The sequence below is a fragment of the Vespa mandarinia genome, chromosome 2, assembly GCF_050613455.1.
Source record: "Vespa mandarinia isolate Hongniang chromosome 2, ASM5061345v1, whole genome shotgun sequence".
NCBI classification, from domain to species: Eukaryota; Metazoa; Arthropoda; class Insecta; order Hymenoptera; family Vespidae; genus Vespa; species Vespa mandarinia.
In genome coordinates, this window is record NC_140811.1 from 19,230,268 (window position 1) to 19,256,024 (window position 25,757).

The 25,757-nt window shown below is 28.6% G+C and overlaps 6 protein-coding genes across 13 annotated transcripts; 3 read left to right on the forward strand and 3 right to left on the reverse strand.

Annotated features, from left to right (window-relative positions):
• Positions 1–632: 632 nt before the first annotated feature.
• Positions 633–2,997, reverse strand: senju (UDP-galactose transporter senju). Its single transcript, XM_035861753.2, has 6 exons — positions 2,777–2,997; positions 2,387–2,501; positions 2,258–2,304; positions 2,003–2,142; positions 1,790–1,942; positions 633–1,711 (listed from the first exon to the last, which is right to left on the reverse strand). Exons 1-6 carry the CDS (start codon positions 2,862–2,864, stop codon positions 1,229–1,231), a joined length of 1,026 nt encoding a protein of 341 aa, XP_035717646.1. The 5' UTR covers positions 2,865–2,997; the 3' UTR covers positions 633–1,228.
• A 1,066-nt stretch (positions 2,998–4,063) lies between these two features.
• TBC1D23 (TBC1 domain family member 23) lies at positions 4,064–8,580 on the reverse strand. The gene is made up of 10 exons (XM_035865587.2): positions 8,314–8,580; positions 7,462–7,682; positions 7,127–7,331; positions 6,817–7,053; positions 6,349–6,724; positions 6,073–6,286; positions 5,652–5,987; positions 5,444–5,576; positions 5,092–5,362; positions 4,064–4,135 (listed from the first exon to the last, which is right to left on the reverse strand). The coding sequence occupies exons 1-10, from the start codon at positions 8,340–8,342 to the stop codon at positions 4,064–4,066; spliced, it is 2,094 nt and encodes a 697-aa protein (XP_035721480.2). The 5' UTR covers positions 8,343–8,580.
• Positions 8,581–8,968: 388 nt separating this feature from the next.
• Positions 8,969–12,561, forward strand: Tom70 (translocase of outer membrane 70). The gene is made up of 8 exons (XM_035878382.2): positions 8,969–9,584; positions 9,972–10,145; positions 10,224–10,431; positions 10,512–10,653; positions 10,766–11,117; positions 11,200–11,424; positions 11,495–11,715; positions 11,846–12,561. Exons 1-8 carry the CDS (start codon positions 9,333–9,335, stop codon positions 12,009–12,011), a joined length of 1,740 nt encoding a protein of 579 aa, XP_035734275.1. The 5' UTR covers positions 8,969–9,332; the 3' UTR covers positions 12,012–12,561.
• Positions 12,562–12,735: 174 nt separating this feature from the next.
• Positions 12,736–17,906, reverse strand: Alg7 (Alg7 dolichyl-phosphate N-acetylglucosaminephosphotransferase). The gene is made up of 7 exons (XM_035868148.2): positions 17,737–17,906; positions 17,510–17,624; positions 16,913–17,358; positions 13,978–14,166; positions 13,809–13,879; positions 13,562–13,725; positions 12,736–13,465 (listed from the first exon to the last, which is right to left on the reverse strand). The coding sequence occupies exons 1-7, from the start codon at positions 17,904–17,906 to the stop codon at positions 13,400–13,402; spliced, it is 1,221 nt and encodes a 406-aa protein (XP_035724041.1). The 3' UTR covers positions 12,736–13,399.
• On the forward strand, positions 14,433–16,825 carry Mgat3 (beta-1,4-mannosyl-glycoprotein 4-beta-N-acetylglucosaminyltransferase). Of its 4 annotated transcripts, none has more exons than XM_035866029.2 (3): positions 14,433–14,974; positions 15,175–15,443; positions 15,517–16,824. In XM_035866029.2, exons 2-3 carry the CDS (start codon positions 15,285–15,287, stop codon positions 16,648–16,650), a joined length of 1,293 nt encoding a protein of 430 aa, XP_035721922.1. In that variant the 5' UTR covers positions 14,433–14,974; positions 15,175–15,284; the 3' UTR covers positions 16,651–16,824. The 4 variants fall into 4 exon arrangements, with proteins under 4 accessions (XP_035721922.1, XP_035721060.1, XP_035720192.1 ...); XM_035865167.2 differs by having other exon boundaries at positions 14,433–14,870; positions 15,197–15,443; XM_035864299.2 differs by having other exon boundaries at positions 14,434–14,870.
• LOC118450809 (E3 ubiquitin-protein ligase RNF14) lies at positions 17,785–21,080 on the forward strand. 5 transcript variants are annotated; one of them, XM_085655048.1, is made up of 6 exons: positions 17,785–17,922; positions 18,820–18,957; positions 19,043–20,006; positions 20,087–20,315; positions 20,449–20,621; positions 20,693–21,080. In XM_085655048.1, exons 3-6 carry the CDS (start codon positions 19,095–19,097, stop codon positions 20,960–20,962), a joined length of 1,584 nt encoding a protein of 527 aa, XP_085511174.1. In that variant the 5' UTR covers positions 17,785–17,922; positions 18,820–18,957; positions 19,043–19,094; the 3' UTR covers positions 20,963–21,080. The 5 variants fall into 5 exon arrangements, with proteins under 5 accessions (XP_085511174.1, XP_035717107.1, XP_035718003.1 ...); XM_035861214.2 differs by lacking the exon at positions 17,785–17,922 and adding an exon at positions 18,388–18,501; XM_035862110.2 differs by lacking the exon at positions 17,785–17,922 and adding an exon at positions 18,396–18,510 and having other exon boundaries at positions 19,032–20,006.
• The last annotated feature ends 4,677 nt before the right edge of the window (positions 21,081–25,757 follow it).

The window sequence follows — 25,757 nt, forward strand, 5'->3', positions numbered from 1 at the left end:
GCTTATATTTTATCGTTCCACCAATAGGAACGCTTGAAGATTTCTCTTTCTTTTTTTTTTACGGGTCATTTGAAAAGAAAAAAAAAATTAATTCCTTTCTTTTACTTTGCAAGAAAACGATCGTAGATCCGTAAAATTTTTTATTACATCATTCATATTTGTTATATGAAAAAAAATCGATGCGTGCCTATCTCTTTCCTTTTTTTTTTTTTCTTTTTTTCTTTTTTGTATGCATTTCGAGCCGTAGCTCCTCGAAGGTCAGATAACAATATCGCTTTATACCTTCATTATCGATGTTCAATATTTATCTTCCCTTTAGCGTAGCCTGCGATTGATCATTTCATTATTCAAACGCAATCACGAGATTTTCTCTTTAATAATTTCCCTCATTATTCACGTATACGTTCTATATACGTATAAACACGATCGAAATATTCGAACGTTGAAAATCATTCTCTGTTTAATTACGAATCATGACACAATAACGAACTCCTTATTTTTTTTGTTTTTTTTTTGTTTTTATTATTATTATTATTTAATTGTTTCATTATTAAAATCAATCGACGACGTTTCATGCGTCTACCAATGAATTTTTGATATATGTTATAATTCCAATTATATTTTGATAAAATCAAATACATATTTGTTAACCTCAAAATAGATAATAATAATGCATATAGATAAATTAAAATACTTGATACACATTTATTTCAACTAATATCGTCATTTTTAATAGCTTTATAATATTTGTGTTTATTTTGTTCGGATTTGTTCATATTGTTCATTTTCGGTGTTATAACGTTATCGCTCTATCATTACATAACATATATTATACATATAAATCGATAGTGAAAATTAAGTAATTAAGTAATTAATCAGATACGCACGTATTCATAATTCACGATATATGTTTTTATACTTTTGTTCGTAGATATCCTATATTGAGACTTAATACGAATATATATATATATATTTAAATTTCTAAAAATAAAACTTAACAATTACTATAAAAAATACATAAATATCATATTCATATATTCTTAATTAATTTTTGATTATTGTTCGATAAAAGAAAATAAACGTATTTTATTATAAATAAGACAAAAATGTAGCTTATTTATACTGAGCCAAAGTTAATATATTATTTTCTAATATTATGATAATATTATGTATTTTTATCTGTATTGCTGTAAGAATCAATTCATAATTACCATTATATTTTTACCTATTATATAATTCTTTCAATCAACGGTTTTTTAGATTCTATTTCTGCTGATTTTTCATTATGAACCGGATTTTGAGAATATAAAATTACAGCATTACTAACCATGGCAATAGATATCACTGTATTTATAAAAATAGGTATATCAAATATAATCCAACATAAGACGGCTGTAAATACTAATTCTAATGCGCTAGCAAATGTCTTTAATATAGAATTTAAGTTTTTTAAGAAAAAGCTTGTTATAATGCCAATAGCCGTATTATTTAGCATAATTATTATTACTTTGGGTTGCATAAAAATACTAGATCCAATATTATTAAATATATTGGTAACATTGGTTTGACATGTAAATAATATTAAAAATACTATAACATTACATAAAATACTGTCTATGTACATGAATACATTTTGTACAAAAATATTTATATTCGCTCCTTGTTTAAGCAAATATTCATTATAAACGCCAGCTAAGCATGAACAAAAAGTCTGTAAGGTAAAAATATTTATGCTTATAACTCATTTGCAAACAAATAAAAAAAAAAGTACTATATCAAAGAGACTAACCTGAATAAAGATGAGATAAATATTTTTATTTAGTACAAATTTTGTACTAACATCTTCATCCATACTAATATTTACATGTTTTATCATACAACCAAGCGTCAATAATAACAAAGACAACCACTGCTTTACAGATAATTTTTTTTTAAAGATGAGCTGAAAAGTAAATAAATATTATAAAATGACTGATATGGAAAAATATTTATGGATACATACCTGAAAAATAATTCCTGTCATAACAACCCTAAATTGCAATAGAACATAGTAAGTTGTTGGATCAAATACAGCCAAATTGATAAATGCCAAATTATTGTACAGGCAGTATAAAAATGAAGGTATTAAGTACAGTAGAAGCACTAAAAATGTAGAATTATCAATTAAAAGAATTTTTTTAAATATTTCTAAATTGTTTACATGGAAACTTACAACATTATTTGACTAAATCTGATTTATATATCAAACATTACATACCCTTTTTATGTATTACTATCTCTTGGAAAAGAGATAATATTTTGTTACTAAAAATAAAAACAAAAGTCAATGTTTTCATATAATATATTGAATCAATAAGATCAAAGATTTGCTTTTCATTGTACTTACTCTTTCCAATACAAAATAGCCGATACAATTAATTTTAAAACTTCTGTTAACAATACTACTGCTACAATATTATATTCGTATTGACCATTCGTTTGAGACCATGTTACAATAATTCCTATAATATATATATCAAGATAAATGATATAAGAGGAACTTTGATTTTGCTTATCGAAAAGTACATAAAGATATTCATTATAAAATTATGAAATTATGATATTATAAAATTTAATGTACTAATAATTACAATTATAGTATATTAGTACATTAATAAATATACTAATATAAGAAACGAGTATTTTGCGTTATATAATTTTTCAAAATATTTATTATTATTTTACTGAAAAGATGTCGAGTATAGCAGTACAAATAAAAATCTAACCTTAAATTTACCTTGATTGATAAAAAGTGCCATGTAAGAAAGAAAAATGACAAGACTCCATCTTCCGGGAAACAATTCCCCCCAATTTGTAGATATCATTTTATAATTACTCTCTTTTATAGCATTATTTTAAATATAAAATATTAGAGTCATGTTGAAATCACAAGCGGACATTAAAGGGTCGCCTTAACTATCCATTCCCTCCCTACTCTTTTCTTTCATATCAAAAAGTAATCTTAATATTCTTTATCAGTATATTTGAAATATATATATATATATTTCTTTTTTTTTTTAATTTGAGATAACAAAGTAATAGTTCTTCTGATAAATACGATATGACAATCCATTCGTTATTTTGTATTTCCTTTTGTTTTTTTTTTCCTTTTTATATAAAAATGAGGTGAAAAAATAGATAAATATATGATATTTATATTTGTTAATAAACAAATATAATTAAAAATAAGTTGCTCACTTATAATTATTTATTATACATCATCTATAATACATATACTCTTATTTACATTTCCAAAATGATATAATGAATTTTCTTATATAATGCTTCATCTATTATTAAATAATTATTCTATCAATACGTGTGATGTTTACATAATCTTTTTTACTTACTTAGATATATCAAGATATTCTTTTTTGGAAGCTCAAACACGAAATTTACGTATTGTACAAATAAGATATAGCATACTATAAACAAATTTTACATGTTTGTATTTTCTGCTACCAAAAATCATAATATGTTTAGACTAATGCAAACCAATTCATTTAAAGCAGTCTTTTTCTATTAAAAGTGCTCAGCATTTAATTAATAAATAAACAAATAAATATATTAATATAAAACTGTAGTTAACAGTATTTACTAATCTGATTATAAAAGTAATAAATGTATTCTTTTCTGTGTGAGACCATAGAAAATTATTAATTATAAATATTTTATCAAGATGATGATTTTATCAATATTCTTAATTAGATTTTAAGAAATATTTTGCCTTACTTTGAAATATTTGTGTGTGTGTGTGTATATGTATATTGAAGAAAAAATGAATAATTTTCCTAATAGCAAATATTTTAGACATGTCTTATTTATCATAAAAATGGTAATTGTATACGAATAAAGGCAATACAAAGTTAGTACTACTTTCTTTGAATTTGTTTAGAAGATTCATCTGTATGTTGTATAATTCATAGAATGTTGAAATTTTATATATATATATATATAATATTCTATATATATATACTAACTGTGCCAAATATCCATTTGGCAAGTGGACATCTTTATATAATGTTCAAAGAGAAAGCATGATGACAAATTTTTTAAATTTAGAATTAAAAGATATTTTGAATTTATTTCTTTTTATCTAAAAAAATTATTTTCAAAAATTATCAGAAAGTACAAACATATATGATTGCATTATATTAAGTGAAAATATCTTTCAAAGTAATTATTAGTTTGACTCTGGTAACTACATCATTTTAAGTTAATATCTTAAGTACTTCGAATAATGTGAATTACTAAAAGAATAAACAAAATTTCATATATTTGTATTTATATCATGATAATTACGTTATATTTACAAATTTTAGAAATGAGTTAAATTTGCAATTCAATTATACTGTTTCTCGATTTTTTTTTTAAATATGTTAAGCCCTCAGTCTTATATGTACATTATGCATTGAAAGCCTGCTAAAGTCTATTAATAGAACCATAGTTTCTATCACAGCCAGTTTATATAATTTTCCAAGAAATGAAATGAAATATGTTTTTTCATATAGCATACTTCAAATATAAATATAAAATGTATATGTGTTAACATTGTTAAAGGCAAGATGATTATATGAAAGCCATTAAATGTTATAGTCAAATATAAAATCTCATATTATATGGACATATTTTCTTGTGTCCCATTTATAATGATTTATTAGAAATAAACCTTATGTTTTCTGCATAATGTACAACATGACAAATTTTTGACTAGACTTGGGCCATTAGCTCACAACACAAGTTATCCCTATGATAGAATAAAAGTCTAGATTTTTTTTTGTTTTGATGTATGAAATATGAATTTAACAAAAAAAATTATGTAATTTCGTTATCATTAATTATAAATGTTATCGCGGTCTACCGACTTTGTAGTACCTTATAAACTTTATTATGTTAACTATTAAAATAAATATATATTGTATTAAGCAGATAAACATTCATGTTTTATATTTATATAAGATAAATTAAAAACTTTAAAAATATTTAAATGAATTCCTTCTGCAATTAAAGTAATATACTATAATTCAATTATTGTACTCATTTAGAACTTACATTAGATGTTTTCAATTGTTTTAGAATTTGTTGTGTGATTAATTTAGTTGCTTCACTTGCATTAGGTATAAGAAATTTATCCATATCAGAAATCACTGTATCATTATATTGTGTAGTACCATATTTGAAAGTAATTAGGTCTGAATGTCGTTTTCTAGATGTTATTTTAACAATACTAGTTAATGGACGTTTAACGATTACGTGTGCTGCACCCTTACGTTCTTGTATCTCACGGAGTACAATGAGATGGCTATCAGTAATTAACAATAAACTATAACAGAAAAATACAAAATAAATATATGTTTTTACATATTTCTGTGAAAAGAACGTTCGAAATTAAAATTTTGTTTACCTATCGCAAAGATCTCCATTAACTTTAACTTCTTGACACTTGAAGGAATGTAATAATTTAGGATCTTTCATCCATTGCTGGATAGATACAACTTCAATAGGTTCTTCACTTTCATTATTGGTCATTGTCATATCTAAACAAAAATTTGGGTTATTTAAATAAGTTAAGTCATATCTTAAAAAGAGTTAAGCACTGATCATTAACTCACCTAGTTCTTGATCATCATCTATACTAAAAACAGGTGCCGTTTTTCTTGATCGTCTAATGTATTCTAAATCTTTATTACCCTTTATATCCATATTGCTATTAACACTCGCAGAAGGATTAACAATATAATCGAAAAGTTTCCCTTTCACTTTTTGACTCTTTAATCTCATTACCATACCAATCTTACCAAAAAGATCAGTATTATTGTTTTTCGTTTTATCTGGACTTGCTTCGTTTGAATTAGTCTCAGACATGTTGGCATTACATACCAAACAATGTTGTGAATTATGATCGACCAAACTGGAAACCACTTCATCTCCAAAATATTCATGTATTGCTAGAGAATTTTAACAAAATCTTGTATAATTTTGTATTTATTTCATTAATAATAAAAAGTATTTATTAAATATATTTGATCATACCTTGATACCCTAAAGTAACCATACTCACATATTGAGTGTGTTTTTGTAAAAAAGAAGCCACTACCATATGAGTATATCGATCTTCCTCTTGTCTACCACTACCTAAAAAGCAAAGATGTTCTCCTCCTGCGTGCGAACCAACAGCTAATGCTTGACGTTGTGCTTGTAATAATCCTTGTACCGCAGTAGCAAATGCAGATGGTTCTTGAAGCATCTAAAATAATGAACTTGTTGGATAATATTTATTTACAATAAAAATATTAATAATTAACATACCAAGTTACAATCTAAATGAAATGCAGTTGGCAAATGCCCTGCGTTATATTGTTCTGCAGGTCGACAGTCCACTAAAAAAAATCTAACCGATTCAACAGAATTATTAGACACGGACGAAGTTTCAATTGCATTTTCTACTAATTCTTGAGCCGATACTGGTAAACATAAAGCATGCGATATCAATTTATTTTCATAATTATCACCAAACATTATAGGGTACAGATCATGTTTAAACGATGATGGCGTTTTCATTGCGTAATATTGTGCTAATGAACAAAAATCTGTTACATCTTCAGCCTCCAAAGCACATGGCATCATTGATATGGCATCTATTATACTTTGTTTATCATCATCTTTCATGCTTAATATTTGTTCTCTGTACGAAAATGAAAATAAAAGTTCGATCTTATATATACTATTTATATAATAATTGTATAGTTAACAAAGAAATTAATTATATTCTCTGACCTTGCATTTATTACCATTATAAGAGAAAGAAACAACATGAAAAAAGGATCAGCTTGCATAAAATATAAATCCCACATTGTACACACTGCTGGCAAGGAACATACACCAGCGAATAAAGTATTCACCCAACCTTTTGTGTACTGATCAGGTGATACCCTTTTTGTATCCAAAAAAGAACACAATTCTGGCTCATGGTATAACAACAAAAGTCGCAATACAGAACTGTATATTTCACCTCTGTGGAAGATAAAAATATATGAATGATATTCTACACTTTTTAGATCAAATTTATATAATAATGAATTTTGACCTTGGTATATATAGTTCTTTTATTGCCTCAAATAAATTATATGTTGCGGAACGTGGTAATTTTAGAGCTACCAATGGACCTAATAATTCTAACCAACCATTTCCTCTCTCATATTGTGCCACCTTAGTTTTACAGTAATATGTTATAATTGATTCCAAGTCAGAAACAACAAAAACCTTATCTTCATCATCATTTCCAAGTTTTGCTATATTAATGGAAAATATTATATGAAATAATATAAAAATGATCAAATCAATAATTATCTGTTAAAAATCAATTTATACTTTGGAACAATAAGAAAAAAGAAAACAAAAAAAGAACAAAAATGGACTCACCAACAAATTCTTGACAATCATCTCGTATAATATTTTGTTCTGGCAAATCAAAGACTTCATTGAACTGACTTAGTTGATTACCTCGATCTGTAACATTTAAACATGCTTGCCAAACATCTGGTCTTAGATCTTCCGGAACTGCTTGACCTTTACAAATTGCATATATGTCAGAGGCAGACGGTGCTTCCGTATCAAGCAATGCTGCTTCTAATTCCAGTACCCTATTTAATTATCAATAAATTCCAATTAAACATATTAATTATCCAGATGAATATTTTTACTATCTCAGATACTTGTAAAAATATTTAAAATTCAATTTCAATAATATTAACATATATACTAATATATATACTAATATATATACTATAAATGTATGTGTGTGTGTGCATGTGTAGTATAAAAAGTATATATATATATATATATAGACAAATAAAGGAGAGATAAAGAAGCTTAAAATCAAGTGATAATATTCATATGTAAATTATTGAATATAAAAATATGGTGAGATAAACCTCATGCATTACCATATTCATTATTTTCATTATTTTCACTAATAATACGATAATGTAATTTAATAAAATGTTTTAACGCATATCTTATTTAAATTGTTTTTATATATCGATAATGTTATCTAAATTCATATATTAAAAATAAATATATAAATTAAATAGTAAATAATCTAATGAATATCACAACAAACATACGATAAATTGGGAATACGTATGAATATTAACAAATCAATTAGGTTGTTGAAATTTAATAAACAAAGAGCAACGTTAAATCGCATTATGTATAAATATCGTTACGAAAACTAAAGATATTAAAAAATAATATGTTGTTACAAAGACGTACCACGTCTTGCCTTCTTCTTGTATTGCCATTTTGATAAGTGTCACAATTAAAACGTGATACAATATTGGCTTAAAAGAAATAACGTTTTTTAATTATATTTATTTCCATATACTGTATGCCTCCGACTAATAAGCATCATCCGAAAAGTTTGATAACTTTTGTGACGATTCTCAAACTTCATAACCTCTTTAAAATTTAACAAGCTTCTGGTATGAAAGTTGATAAAACACCGTTCCTGTTGACAGAACATCTTTCCGGGAAAATCTTGCGCATGCGCATAGAAAAGAGCGCATAATCGTTGAACGTAATACATCATTCAAATTTATATCCTTAAAAATGAATGACGATTAAAATTAATAAAAACAATATTAACGATTAAAAGATTAATTCGTTAAATATATCATATTTATTTTAATTAGGCTTATTCTTTTTTGTACTTTTATTCTTTCACAAGAATGATTATGCACGAACAGATTAAAAAAGGTAATTACCATTTCTCGCTATCTATCATTGTGGTTAAATAGAAAATAGAAGTAGAAAATTTTGAAAAATTTGAAAATAATAAAATTGCTTTGTAATCTTTAAAGTCAAAAAAAATAAAGAGAAATAATATAAAAGTAAAGAGAAGATAATCCATGACAACGAATAACAGCGACAACTTCTCGAAATGGCGGAATGAAGAACTAAACGTAAGCCTTAAACGTTTTATAGCGCTTCTTAAGGAGCTGAAGTGGTTCACAGAACGATTGTGATTAATCGTAGGGTGGAACGTAGTTGTAGGAAATGTACATGATTTTCTGTATTGGGACTTATTAAAGTGAATTGGAATGAACTAGAATTAAAAATTTCTTTTCTCTTTTTTCTTTCGTAATACGTCATTCCGCATGACCACGCAACTCTGGCTATATAAACGCTCTCCAACAGCGTATCGGTGAGAGCAAACGGGAAGCAATTTATAAAGAAGAAATAAAGAAAAAAGCAATTTTGGAGAGTAATTAGATTAATTTCAATAATAAAACATGCCAGCAGCAAATAGTGTGGGTAGTATAACCAGCAGTGCATTACCAAAATGGCAACTCGCTTTAGCGGTAGGAGCCCCGGTAGCTTTAGGACTTGGCTACATGTATTATAAAAGTAGTACAAAGCCATCCTCTAAACCAGAACGTGGTAAATCAAAATATAGCTCTCGAGAAAATGGTACTAAGACTGACAAGCAAATTTCGATAGATGAAGATTGCAATTTAAAATCCGAAAATGCATCACAAATCGAGGTTAGAATACCATCAGGATTTTCATTGATTGTGGAAATTATATAAATAAGATTTAACGAATAAAAATATATGTATTAAGATACACATATACATACATAATATCATAAATGTCTGATTTATAAAAATATGTCTATTAATTTTTGTCATCCTTTTGATATAATCCATTAAGTCATGATATCATATATACTTAATTTAATTAGTATCAATTGCGAAAGTGCTTATTTGATATTTACTCAATTTATTGGATTCTTTTTTAAATGATGTTGTCATATATCAAACATTCAACAATTTCTTCATGTCTTATTACATTATATGAATTGTTAAAGAAACTTATAAGATATAATTGAACATTTTCGATCACTTAAAATGAAAGTTCTTTTATTGTAGACTCCTTTACAAAAGGCCCAAAAATTCAAGGATGAAGGCAATGTTTACTTTAAAATGGGAAAATACGATGAAGCAATAGCCTTATACAATAATGCTATCGATACCTGTCCAAAAGATAATAAGGAAGAACTTGCTATATATTATCAAAATAGAGCTGCAGCTTATGAACATTTGGTAAAAATTTTGTTCAATTCAATTACACCAATTATAGGTGATATATTAAATATATATATATGAGATATTATTTTATAGAGAAAATATAGCGCGGTAAAAGCGGATTGTACAAAAGCATTAGAATTAAATCCAAGATACGCAAAAGCATTTTTACGTAGAGGAAGAGCTCTAGAACATAGCAATGATTTGGAACATGCCTTAGAAGATGTTACTACAGCTTGTGTTTTAGAAGGATTTGTCAATCAATCTGCTTTAACAACAGCGGATAGAGTTCTAAAACAACTTGGTAAGTTTGGTAAAAAAATGTAATTTTTAATAGATTAGATTACATTAAAATAAATAATTATTATAATTCTCTATTTGTAGGTAAACAACATGCTCAAGAACATTGGGCAAATAAAAAGTTTGTCCTGCCAAGCAAACACTTTATCAAAACATACATCAATTCGTTTCATAATGATCCAATTTTTCCTACATCCATAAAGTTACACTATGATAATCCCTCCATGTAAGTATTCACAAACGATTATGATTTATTTTTTTTTGATGATTATATTTTTATGACAAATATTTAACAACATTGAAACTTATAATGTTTGTATTTTTCTTTAATGCTGCAGAGGCTTTACAAAAATCATGAAAGCATTAGATGATCAAGATTATGATAACATAATATCACTTTGTACAAATGAAATTGATAGCGAACAATTAGACGTCCTACCATGGAAAATGGAAATGTTACTTCTCAGAGCAACATTTTATTTACTTTTAGGGAAACATGATGCGGCATTAGAAGATTTTGAAAAAATTGTAAATTCGACTGATGCATCTAAAGAAATAAAAGTTAATGCTTTAATCAAAAGAGCAAGCTTATATATGCAACTTGAAAATCCAGAAAAAAGTTTCATTGATTTTGATTTAGCTGTTAATATTGATCCAAATTGTAGTGATATTTATCATCATAGAGGACAGGTAATGTGTCCGTTAATTAAATTGTATAAATGATATATTTTTCAACACGAATAATTAAATTTTATATTATATATAAATATAGGTAAACTTACTTATGGAAAAAATAGATGAAGCAAAAGAAGATTTTCAAAAAGCTGTGGATTTAAATCCTGATTTTGGACTAGCATATGTACAAAAATGTTATACAGATTATCGTTATGCCATAGTCAAAAGAGATGTACTATTAGTAGAAAGTTGTTTAAAAAATTTTGAAAAAGCATTTGAAAAATTCCCTGACTGTCCCGAATGCTATACATTATATGCTGAGGTATATTATATATTCTATAGCCATCATATATTATATGGTTTAATATTTTATGAATTATTGTATAATATAGATATTGTCAGAAACGTTGGATTATGTGAAAGCAGATTCGTATTTTGCTAAAGCAGTTGAAAAAGATCCGTATAATGCCAGTATATATGTGCATAGAGGATTACTGCAGTTACAATGGACTAATAGCACTGATAAAGCTATTGAATACATAAACAAAGCATTGAAACTTGATGAAAAATGTAAATTTGGATATGAAACTTTAGCAACGATAGAAGTACAAAGGTATATATAATTTTTAATATAAATCTGACACTTTTTAACATAACCTGTGTGTATGCGCACGCGTGCATACATATATATATATATATAATTTATGATGCTTTTATAATCATGCGTGTACTTTCTTTTATAGAGGAAATTATAAAGAAGCAATAGAACTGTTTGATAAGGCTTTAGCACTAAGTCGCACATCAATGGAACTTACACATCTTTACAGTTTAAGGGATGGAGCAAAAGCACAGCTTACCATACAAGACAGATTCAGATCAGATGTTAAAAATCTACAGAATATGTCGTAAAATCTTTCACGTTTTTATGTCAAGAAAATTGAAATAGGTATAATACATAAAATAAAACAAAAAAGAAAATGTACCAGTTCTTTGCTCGTGCAAATACAAAAGCACACGTTCCTATATGAAGCTATAGTATAAATTTTATATTCATAGTATTTCCATTGCAATAATTATTATTGCATATAAAGTCAAACAGCTTTGATTGATTGATTAATATCAAAAAATATTGAAATTTTTATAAATGTATTTATTATTTGCACGGTTTTTTCTTGTGATGTATATACATTATAACTCTTCAATATTTTTACACGATTTTATGTTGTTACGATTTCATTTTAATATTCTTCATAAACAATCTTTCTATGTTGTTAATATTGCCATATAGTTTACTTAGTTAACATTTTTTCAGAGATAATTCCTAAAATATCTCACCTTTTATAATATTCTATAGCATTTAATTTACAATTAAGTTTGTTATGAATAACAATATTATATTCTATCAATTGAAAACATTTCCCACTACTGATGAACTATTGAACAACCATTATGCAGATAATTGCACTTTTTAGATATCTTTATTTTAAATGTATTTTGTTTATTTTTATGTATTTAATATATATGTGCATATATATATATTATATAAAAATATATATATGTATGTATATACATATATATATCCTCTCAATTTATAAAAATTCTATAACAGATAACATTATTATTTTCAGCTTTGTTTTCTAAATCCAGTATTTATGAAAGGCTATACATCTTTCATTTCTAAAAGTATGTTAAATTGTTGTGTAAAATTTCTATTAATATATTTTATTTATAATGTTTTAAACTTGTATATTTTTTATAGATTAAATGATAAAGAAAAAACACTGAAATTAATTGTAACTTGTAAAATGTGAAAAGTATTAATTTTTCTTTTTCACAAATTAAAAAAATAAATAAATAACACGTATTGTTTAAAACAGATAATAAACTCTAATTGTGAATTGAAATAAATCTTTTGTATTATTTTGTACATAAAATTACAGAAAGTTTTTAAACAAGTTATATACAATTTATACAACAGACTTAATAACTCATAAGTTTATAACATTACGATAATTATTTCTTTATATCTTTGATTTTCTTACTGAGGAACCAATGAAACAAATGTGAATGTAATTTGAGAATATACATATTTCACAGTCTTATCTAGAAATTATATTACTAAGGATTCATAAAGTATAAGCCTTTCATATATATGCTTACAATTTGTTTATAAATCTATATATTAATCTAATGTAAAAATCACAGTAGTAGACATATTATTACAAGTTCTTTATATACAAAGAAGAATGTAACACCTACTACACACAGATATAATTATTTATTGTTTCTGCTTTACTTCAAATATCATAAAATACTGAAGCAAGTGGATAACGTACAACAAATGCTAAACAGCTACAAAGAACCTAAAAGATTCATATGTTAAGTGTACATAATCCCATATAAAAAAAAATATATATATATAGTTAGTATAACATTTTTATAAAGAAATATATGAATACCTGTAATAATATCAAAATTAATGTTAGCGCAGATTCCCTTGTTGGTCCAATATTAATTAATAAAAAATTTATTAGAGTTAAGTTATTGCAAGTCACAGTATCTTCACTACTTTTTTGCCATTGAACAATTTTTATGGTTCTGAAGATCCACATTAAAAATTTACCTATTTAAAAAAATAACTCATTTCATGATCTAGATAAAAAGGAATATATATATATATATATCAATTTTATCAATACAACATACCTGAAGGATTCAGGTCAGAATATCTAAATACTGTGACACTAGTTTCCAATTTATCCGTATCTTTATTGTACCTGTAGTCAAATATAGGACTGGTTTTTCTCTCTTGCTTTTCTTTTTTTTTTTAACAATATATAGTTACATATATTATTATTGGTCAGAGAAAACTTACTTTGGTAGTCTATGTCTAGGACATGGTATAAAATGAAACAGTTGTGGTATACTATACAGAAAATTAATAATTTGTGGAATAAAAAATAATAAAGTAGTTTTACTAAAATGGCCAATAATACCAACAACTGCAAATGTCATTCCAGATAGATAACAAAATGTATCTCCTACGAATACTTTTGATGGATACCTTAAACAAAATAAGACAATTTTAATATCGTTTATTTATTATTATTAAAGATATGATTTGTCTTAAACTAATTAACGACTATGCTTTGGAACGAATAACAATTTATATTATAAATTATTCGTATGATATATACATACATATATATATATATATATATATATATATATGTATATACTTAATTTATTTATCATATGAACAACGCATACAAGTAAATAGAAAACTTTATGCTAGTCAACGAACAGCAACATATAGTTTCCAATTATATTCCATGATCGTCGATCGCCGAACTAATGGTCAACGTAAGACGCATGCGCCTTACGAATAGTCATGATCACGCTTGCCGACGAATTTGACGAATGGACGTACGATGAGGCTGGAGTATAGTCGCGCATTCGGGCGTGGTTTTACACGACGTTTAAGACGATTTCAAGAAAGTCTAAAAGATTCAGAAGGAAGGAACCGAGAATCGAAATAAAAGTACGGTTAACGGCGAGATTAAAAATATGCGTTACTATATAACAAAAGACGATCTTCCTAGCAGCGGAATACCGAGAATCGAATAGAAGGCGTTAGTTAGTTAGCGAGGACGCTGCTGTTCGTCCAGTCAACGGAGCCATTCGAAATTAAATGGCACGTCGGAGAGCAGTGACGTCACGACTTGAACGTCACGTCGCGGGGGCATTGAATCCTCGTCACGTTTTATCGTGAGTTTATATCAAATTTTATACACACAGATTAGCTTTTCTATTGTAATATAATACTGTCATGATGTTTCAAAATTTAAAACGTCAATTATTTAGATCACAAAGTAATCATTTTATCTATTATTATTATTGAGAAACATGTATTAATTATTTCAAATAAAAATGGTCTTCTTTTACTTATACGCGATAACTAACTTGGTTAGAATATCCATTAAATCAAATATTATTGATATCTATGACAAAATAAAATCATATAAATGAAATAATGTATAAATTTTTGTACAAATAAACGTTAAATTTTCAGATTATATTGTTTATTTGATTAGGTAGAAGAAATGTCTTACTTCAGGAAAAATACAGATAGAAAGACATAAAATGAAAAACTGAACTTTTTTTAACGCGGAGAATAGTGCCATGCAGACCCGCCTAGATGGGAAGCTGGCGTTACTTTATACGTTGTTGGTTTTACAAGTTCTTATTGTTATGGTTTATGTTATAACAACTCCACCATCTGAAATAGTTGTTGCCAGTACACGTAGTTCTGTCAGTTTTGTAAACTTTGAAGAAACTCAGGTAAAGAGAATTTATATTATTCTACAGAGATTATATTATCGTTTAGAACTATGAAATTTTTATCTAATTACAGGGTCATCATACAGAACGAACAATACATAAAAGACTTCCAAAATATCAGACAATCAGCGGTGAGACATACCTAAATGATATCAGAACTTTTAAATTATTTCGAATATACAATCATACTATATGTTGGAAGGATGGAGTCGATGATCGTAAAATGAGGACTAACGAAATCTCTGAAAAATGTATATGTAATCAAGGTTGGCATGGGATAGATTGTGGACAACCCGAAGTCGTTTGGAGAGCAATCATGGCATCTAAGCAAAATATTAAACTAACACATCGTAAAATAGCTAGACGTATAATTCATACTTTTTACCTAAACGAATATAATTCGGCAATTGCAGAAGTTATTGTAGAAGAACTATATGATGTAGTTGATCTTTTTGTAATTTGTGATTTTAATGGTGCAGAAGATAATTTTCATCATAAATTATCTAAAGGATTGTTGCAGCGGGAACAAAATAAGATTTTATATATAAATGCAGCAACAAAATCTCGCAAACCATCGAGAGTACTATCTAAGTACATATGGGAGAAAGTAAAGACTGTAGTGCAGAATTTAAGAGACGATGATATTTATGTAATGACTGAGCCAGAGCAAATATTAAATTCTAGAGCATTGATGTTCCTTAAAGTATACGACGGATGGCCTCAGCCTATTGGCTTTAGGCTAAGATGGTTAATCTATGGTTTTTATTGGCAACACCCACTTAAAACAACAATAACTCTTAACGCATATACTATCGGATTGATGCATGAAGCTTATAAATCAAATTCTATAATTCTCCAAAAACAATTATTGGAAGAAACAAGCGAAAGAGATGTTCTTGGCTTAGTTATTGGAGACTTAAATCATTATGGAGGATGGTATTGTTATCTGTGTCAAGCCCCAGCCAATATTATAATTAATCTTCGTACTACAAGAAAGTCTGAAAAAATGCCCAAAATTGAAAAAAGGATCGATGTACCTTTTATAGAAGATCTTATAGGAAGTGGCTTATGGATAGATGGTAAAACTAACCTCTTAAGAGTCTCTAAATCTCATGATTTGTATTTTGCTCCTGAAACTGTACTCAATAATACGTGGAAATATGACTGGCTGATAGAAAATTTTTATGCTAAATTAGACTATTATTGAGACACTGGTCATACTCTGACTGTGATATTACTTCATACTCAGTACTCGGCATATATTGTATGATATTATATACTGAATTTATATACTAAAATACTATGTTGATTAAAATATGAATGTTAAATGATTTATACATATATAACTTATAAAGAAATGAATGGCCTATGTTCTTACTTTTAATTGTAGATCTCCTTTACCTTAGATTATAAATATTAATTTAATATTTCTTTATCACTTTTAATACTGTTAATAATATTTGACTTACCAATTATATTTAAGAAGAGCAAGAGAAGTTGCTATGTATGGAAGTATAAAGTATAATGAAAATCTATGTGCTTTCCACAGATCTCCAGAGAGCTCTATAATATTGAACATTACTATACTGACGGCAATAATTAAACTCTGACCAACCTCCAAACCATTTATACCGGCCAATATGTTTATAGCATTTGTACAAAATACTGCTAACATTCCCATGTATACATAATAAAATATCCATAGATCTACCGAATATCCAAGCCAAATTCTTAAAGGTTTTGGCACTATGATCAATGTAGAATTAAAGTTTACATAATAGACCATTAAGAGTGGTAAAGTGGCAATAGTAGGTAATAATAATTTATGCCGCCAACGAAGATCCAAAACATCATCGGCAAAGCCCAAAAGCAGCATACAACATATTGAAAGTAGAGCTGCCAAAAATTCAACAAACTGTAATATAAGTTAATAAGTCATTAATCTTCTCATTGAAATATTAAAGAAATTTCATAAATTATCCAAATTTTAGAAAATTTTTCATTTCTTTCTATATCATGTATTTATGTTAATATTCATTGAAAATTACATAAATATATTAATTTACCTCATTGTGCGGAAAATTTTCATTTTTGAGGATATAATCTGTGAACGGTACGGGAATAAATAAAAACATTGTTACGAGAAATATACATCCTGTAACAACGCCTAATGCTTCCGGACTGTAAGAATGAATTTGATAAAAGTAATATGAAATAACGAGTGTTCTTCTTTTTTCTTTTTTTTTTTCTTTTCTTTTTCTTTATATGTATATAAATCTTGTTAATCACTTACATTTTCAGACTGTTCCTCTTATTCATATCAATTCCATAGAGGTTAGCTTTAACGAAGAGATCTTTTAATTTAGGAATCAAATTTAAAGTAAAAAAATATGCACCGATTGACATAATAACGTCAATCGATAATGGAAGGATCAATTGCCACATATCACTCTCAGGACTCATTTGACACTAATTAAAAGTAAACCTTTGTATATAGAAAAATAAATATTTTCTAAGAAATCGCGCGTACGTGATATACGAAGCTGTGCGAAGTAAAAACCGATAATCCGATAATGTTAGATAAATATATGTTGCAATGATACACTTTGTAAATCAATTAATATGATTTTATTGTTATCAAACATTTCTATTGTATCACGAATTTTAAAGCATCATTGTCACGTATAACTATGACTTATTATACATCGAATGAACGGTAGTAGGAAAAGCATGTTATGGAAGAAAAAAAAAAACATTTTTACCCAGAAAGACTATTTACTGGATGTAAATTCATATAAATATTGATAAATTTTATCTTAGACAGCATTTTAATGCTCTTCGAGAATTTAGAAAAAAGTAAAAGAACTTTTGAAACAACACGGCAGTACATATTATTATCGTACTTAAGGTCAAAAAAGGATGAGCTTTGTTTTATATTTTCTGCGAATATAAAATGACATTACATTTTACATCGAGAAGCCTTTCTTACTCGTCTACAGTTAAATCCGTGATTATAGCTTGATAGTATTCAAGGGTGTTCAATTTGACGACGTTAATGGTATCAAAAGTAATTTTTCTTTTTGTTGCAATATATTTGATAATTTGAATTAAAAAATAAAGAAATAGAATATTAATCCTTCAAGATCTCATAATGGGATCTTAGAAAAATGTATATAAAATTTACATCTGTTTTTTTATTTTTATTTATTTATTTATTTATTTATTTATTTTTTTTTTTTTTTTTAATTTTACTCTATAAATGTTTATAAACTCGAATGAAACACTGTTTCTTGTAAAAGAAGCTTTTATTTTTGTATTATATATAATAAGAAATTATACGTATTAAATATAGCTAAGTAATATTTCATTTGTTTAGACTCCGCCTAGCATGTGCGAAGACAGATGAAAGACGATAACATTTTTATAAAACGTAATATTACGATATTGGAATTTAAAAATAATAAACAAGAAACGTAATATTAGAAAAGTGATTCTTAAGGGATTAATATTAATGGTAACGTATTAAAAAAAATTCATTTAAAAACGTTAGTTAATATATATATTAGATTCATAACCTAAACCTATCAGTTATTTTATAGATATAACAACGATTAGAGATAACAAAATACGAAAATAAATAATTGATCTTCAATGGACAGTGAAAAGCAAAAGGATGAGATTACTGCTTTGGAAAGCATCTACAATAAGGAAGAATTTTCATATTACAATGAAGATATACTTTATCAATGTAATTTCAAGATATTTATAAATCTTCCTGTAGGATATTATTTTACATATAGGGATAACAGATATTCGGAACAACCAGCAGAGAAAGTACAGATATCGCATTTACCACCATTGTCGTTATATGTTACTTTACCAGAAAATTATCCTTCCACTTCACCACCCATGTTTACATTATGCACATCTTGGTTATGTCAAGCACCACTGTCTAAATTATGCAAAAAATTAGATAGTTTATGGGAAGAAAATAAGGGCCAAGAGATATTATTTGTTTGGATTGGATTTTTACAACATGAAACCTTACAATTTTTAAATATAGAACGATCTATTAGTATGAACTTTGTCTATACAACTTATAAAATAGCTTTGGAAAAGGTACAGAGTTCTCAAAAATATTTAGAAGATCAAAGTTCTCAAAAACGTTTAGAAGAGCACGAAGCAAAAGAAACTATTGATAAAGATATGAGTAGTAGTAAAAATAATAAGAAGAAATTGCAGAGACAACGTTATAAAGGAAAAGAACATAGAAAAATAGATAAACGGGCTTTTTCCGATTGTCCTTTTGGAAAAAATCCAATTCAATTTTTGATAGATTACAATGAAAAACGTAATCACATTGAATTTAATAAAAGTTTGTATACTTGCAAAATCTGTTTTACAGATAAGTTAGGAGAACATTGTATTAAATTTTTACCATGTTCTCATGTATTTTGTAAACATTGCATCAGCGATTATTTAGAAGTTAAGATTAAGGATGGAAATGTACAAAATATTTCTTGCCCCGAGGAAAAATGTACTTCTGAGGCAACACCCGGACAAGTATATATTTTTATATAGGAAAAATATATACTAGTTATATTTTTTAATATAAATAACTTATCATCATGTTTCTTTTTCAGATTAAAGATTTGGTTAGTCCAGAAATGTTCGCCAAATATGATTCTATATTGTTAAATGTTACATTAGATACTATGTCAGATATAGTTTATTGTCCAAGACGTCATTGTCAATACCCGGTCAGTCGTGATCTCAATGAACAAATGGCAAACTGTCCTGTTTGTCAATATGCATTTTGTGTCTATTGTAAAATGGTGTATCATGGAATAGAACCGTGTAAAATGAATTCAGGTATATATAACATACATACACATATATATATATACGCGCGCGCGCGCGCGCGTGTGTGTGTGTATGTGTGACTATATGATAATTACTTAGATGTCATTACAGTAATTATAATAATTAGAGCATTATTTAATAGCTGAAAAGCAACAATTAGTAAAAGAATATCAAGCTGCTTCAGACAATAAAAGACTTCAAATGGAAACAAGATATGGTAAAAAACAACTTCAAATGTTAGTAGAAAATACAATGTCAGAGAATTGGATCAATGTAAATAGTCAGCATTGTCCTCATTGTAATGCTGCTATTGAGGTTTGTATTTCTTTTATGATTATTTATATGAATTATTTTTTCAAATTATGTTACATAATATTGTGTTTTAGAAATCTGATGGTTGTAATAAAATGACTTGTGGGAAATGCAATACATATTTCTGTTGGTTATGTGGGAAAAAATTAAACGCCCAAGAACCTTATGTGCACTTCCGTGATCCGGGATCCGAGTGCTTTAATATGCTATATCATGGCTTAATACCAAATGAAGATGGCGAGGACGATTTTCTAATTCCTGGAATATATTATGATATAGATGACAATATTCAAGATTTTTCTGATGATGATGATTATGACGATGGTTTCTTTATTGAATATTAAAGTTTAAATAATATTACAAAAGGAAAATTAAATTTATTTAAGATCTTCCTACAGTTATAATATGTATTTTACCCTTATGCTTCGATATAATTTCCCTCTACTTAAAATTATTTTTATATTATTTTATTATTATAAATAGATATAATGAAATTAACAAAATTCTTGTATTGATATATTGTATAATTCATTTTATAAGATAAAATATTTAGCTTGTTAAACGTACGACAAATATTTAAAACGGTTCGTTGATTCCTAAATAAAACTATGATTATTGATTTTACAAATAATGAGATATTAATTTTTTATTAAAAATTAAAATCATAATTATACTAAACAACGTATCTTTGAAAACTTTGATTTTAATTTTTTATTATTTAGTAATAATGCTTGCTATCGATTGTTAATAAATTGTCGATAATTAAGAACATGACAAATTTGTTACAGCTATTTATTATATGCGTTAAGAATAAAATAATTATAATTTATTTTCTCTTAGATTAAAAATTTTAACTCGCGGACGTTGAATATATTAATTATCAATAAAAACAAACTTTTTACTAATTTTGACCAGATCAGTTTTCTTTTGCAATACGATGAGTGAACATACATCGTTCGTTCGACCTTACCAAGATAAAAGATTTTCTTATAAATTTTAACTATACAATGATGCGCTAGGACAGCATAATACAATTGAGTTATTTCATCATATCCTAATTCTATCAATAACGAATCCAACCAAGTACCATCAAGTATCATGTACCATCTTTGTTATCTTTAGTATTATCAACTCCTTATTGGGAATAAAGAATTTGAGGAAATATAACAAAAACAATAAATATGTAATAGCAAAGGACAAACATTTTTGCTCTGTTGACAAATGAAACAAAATTTCTTTAGATTGAAGTAATTTTGAAAATACATTGAAATATGCAGCCATTTCCTCGGTAGTACTTGCGTTTTGTGATTTAGCATTAAATTTCAATACATCGCAAATACTATCGACCCAGGTCTCACCACGTGGAGGTTGCTGCATGTGGAGACCCACGGACTGACGGTGACTCTACTCTAAAATCCGCGTTTCGCGATACCGATCCGCTATACCTTTCCGCTTCAATGCACTGGCTTCTTAACTAACAGGGTATGCGTAGCTTTAGCTACTGCACACCTCTTACAGATAGCTCCACCATTTGCACCGTCTGCTTCAGACATAACGAATAATTAAGCACATTCGAATTTGTGCTTTCCGAATTTCGAACAAACAAAGCGCACTCAGAAATACTAATCGCGTCGCGACACTCACGTGTGTGTTATAATTACGTAGATTCTACTGTTAAGCCGAAATTCGCGAAGTACCCCCAACGAAATTTTGAAGAAATCAAACGAAGTCCCCGGTAGGACCTTTAATCGCGCCCGAACACCCACGCGCGTGTTAGAAAAACGTTAACTCTACTCTACAATTCGCGTTTTCGATTCGAACAATCAAACGAAGTTTAATCGCGCCCGAGAACACCAACGCCTGTGCCCGCCGACACGCGCGCCAGTGTTCTTCCTATCCTTCCCGTATTCGCGCTTAGAAATCGATGATGAATCCAAACAGGCGACGATGTATCCGTCCACAGATGAATCTATCCCTCGATGATCTATCCTGTAAAAGAAAAAGATAAAGAAGAAATAAAAGAACAAAAAAATATATATAACAGAAAATAATATATATACACATATATAAAATACAAATAGAAAATATATATAAATAGATAAGAGACCTAGAAACAGAAACGAAAAGAGAAGCAGCATGCATCATCCCATGGTTCCTAAAGCAAATAAATCATAATTAATAGAAATATATTAAAAACATAATTAAGAACTTAATCAAAAACACAATTAAACAAATAATTAAAAACATAATTATAAGGAAATAATATATTAATAACACAAATGAAAACATAATTTAAAAGGAAAAATATGAGATAGAAACGAGAGCCCGAGAAAGAAAAGAGAGCCCCAGAAAGAGAAGAACAGAGAGCCCCAAAAAGATAAGAGAAACAGTTCTATATAATGCTAAGACAGCAACCCGCACAGAAGCCCTCGCCCACAGGCCCCTCCCATGGGTCCCACCCGAAATATATAAAAAATAATTAATGAGAGTAAATAAGAATTAATAGAAATGACAGTGGACATAAAAGAGAGATAGAAAAATTTCATTTTCGTTTCTCTGAGAAATTAATGTACAATAGAATTCTGCCATATTCCTTCTTTTGAAGTATTATTAGCGATATAAAGTCGAAAAATATTAATGTTCAGTTGGAATTAGATTAAAAAGATATTGGAAAAGTAATACAATATGCAGCCATTCGTTCGGTAATACTTGCATTTAAAAATTTACAATTAAACTTTGCAAGTATTAACGATCCAGGTCTCACTACGTGGAAGTTGCTGCATGTGGAGACCCACGGACTGACGGTGACTCTACTCTAAAATCCGCGTTTCGCGATACCGATCCGCTATACCTTTCCGCTTCAATGCACTGGCTTCTTAACTAACAGGGTATGCGTAGCTTTAGCTACTGCACACCTCTTACAGATAGCTCCACCATTTGCACCGTCTGCTTCAGACATAACGAATAATTAAGCACATTCGAATTTGTGCTTTCCGAATTTCGAACAAACAAAGCGCACTCAGAAATACTAATCGCGTCGCGACACTCACGTGTGTGTTATAATTACGTAGATTCTACTGTTAAGCCGAAATTCGCGAAGTACCCCCAACGAAATTTTGAAGAAATCAAACGAAGTCCACGGTAGGACCTTTAATCGCGACCGAACACCCACGCGAATGTTAGAAAAACGATGACTCTACTCTACAATTCGCGTTTTCGATTCGAACAATCAAACGAAGATTAATCGCGCCCGAGAACACCCACGCCTGTGCCCGCCGACACGCGCGCCAGTGTTCTTCCTATCCTTCCCGTATTCGCGTAGAAATCGATGATGAATCTTGCCATTCGATGTACCATCCGGTCGCTGATGAACCTATCCCTCGATGATCTATCCTGGAAAAGAAGAAAGTAAGCAGAAAATAAGAGAAAGAAAGAAAATACATAAAATAAAGCATAATATATATATAACATAAATAGAAAATAAACATAATTAAAAACATAATTAGAAAGAAACAACATAAATATATATTAAGAATACATAATAAAAAGGAAATAACATAATAATAACACAATTGAAAACATAATTGAAAAAGAAAAATATGAGATAGAAATGAGAGCCGGAGAAAGAAAAGAGAGCCCCAAAAAGAGAAGAATAGAGAGCCCCAAAAAGATAAGACAAGAGAAACAGTTCTATATGATGCTGAGACAGCAGCCCGCACAGAAGCCCTCACCCACAGGCCCCTCCCATGGGTCCCACCCGAGATTTATAAAGAATAATTATTGATAATAAATAAGAAAAAATAGAAATGACAGCGGACATTATAGTTTGATAGAGAAATTTCCTTTTCGTTTCTCTGAGTATTTTTGTAGAATAGATTTCTGCTATATTTCTTCTTTTGAAGTATTATAAGCTATATAAAATGAAAATATGTTAATGTTTAGTTGGAATTAGTTTGAATAGATATTGGAAAAGTAATTCAATATGCAGCTATTCGTTCGTTAATACTTGCATTTAAAAATTTACAATTAAACTTTGCAAGTATTAACGATCCAGGTCTCACCACGTGGAGGTTGCTGCATGTGGAGACCCACGAGCTAACGGTGACTCTACTTTACTCTAAAATTCGCGCTCCACGATACCGACCCTTATGCCTTCCGCTTCGGATATCTTGGGCATGGGACAAAGCTAACAGGAAGTATCTAGCCTTAGCTACAGGGACTCCGCTTACAGAAAGCTTAACCGTTCGACACCCTCCGCCTCAGGCATAAGGGATTATTAAGCACATCTGAATTCGTGCATCCGAATTTCGAACAATCAAAGCGCATTAATCGCGTTCGCGACACTCACGTGTGTTATAATTACGTAGATTTTACTGTTCTATCCAAATTCGCGAAGTAATCTAATCGAAATGTCGAAGAAATAAAACGAAGTCCCCGGTAGGACTTTCAATCGCGCACGCGAACACTTACGTGAGTGTTAGAATAACGGTGACTCTAAGTTGAAATCCGAAGCGAACTCCGAATTTCAACACTAAAACGAAGACCATGATAGGACTTTTAATCGCGCCCGGACACCCACGCAAGTGTTCGAAAAACGATGACTCTACTCTAAATAAACTAATCGAATATTCGAGCAAACAAAACGAAGTCCCCGGTAGGACTTTTAATCGCGCACGCGAGCACCCACGCGGGTGTTAGAATAACGGTGACTCTAAGTTGAAATCCAAAGTGACATATGCTAACCGGTATTTAGACTTTCCATGATATTTGTCGGGATTTCCGCCCCGCTACCAAACATTAGGATTGTCATAACATCAGCCAGCTATGTACAGCACTACAAGGTAAACCGTTCGCGCACCCCGAATTTCAACACTAAAACGAAGTCCATGATAGGACTTTTAATCGCGCCCGGACACCCACGTAAGTGTTCGGAAAACGGTGACTCTACTCTAAAAAAACGCGTTCGCGAGGTAATCTAATCGAATATTCGAGCAGATTTAAACGAAATCCCCGGTAGGACTTTTAAGTCGCGTCCGCGTACATTCACGTGAGTTTTAGAAAAACGGTGACTCTACTCTAAATTCGCGTTTTCGATACGAGCAATCAAACGAGGTATAATCGCGCCCGAGGACACCCACG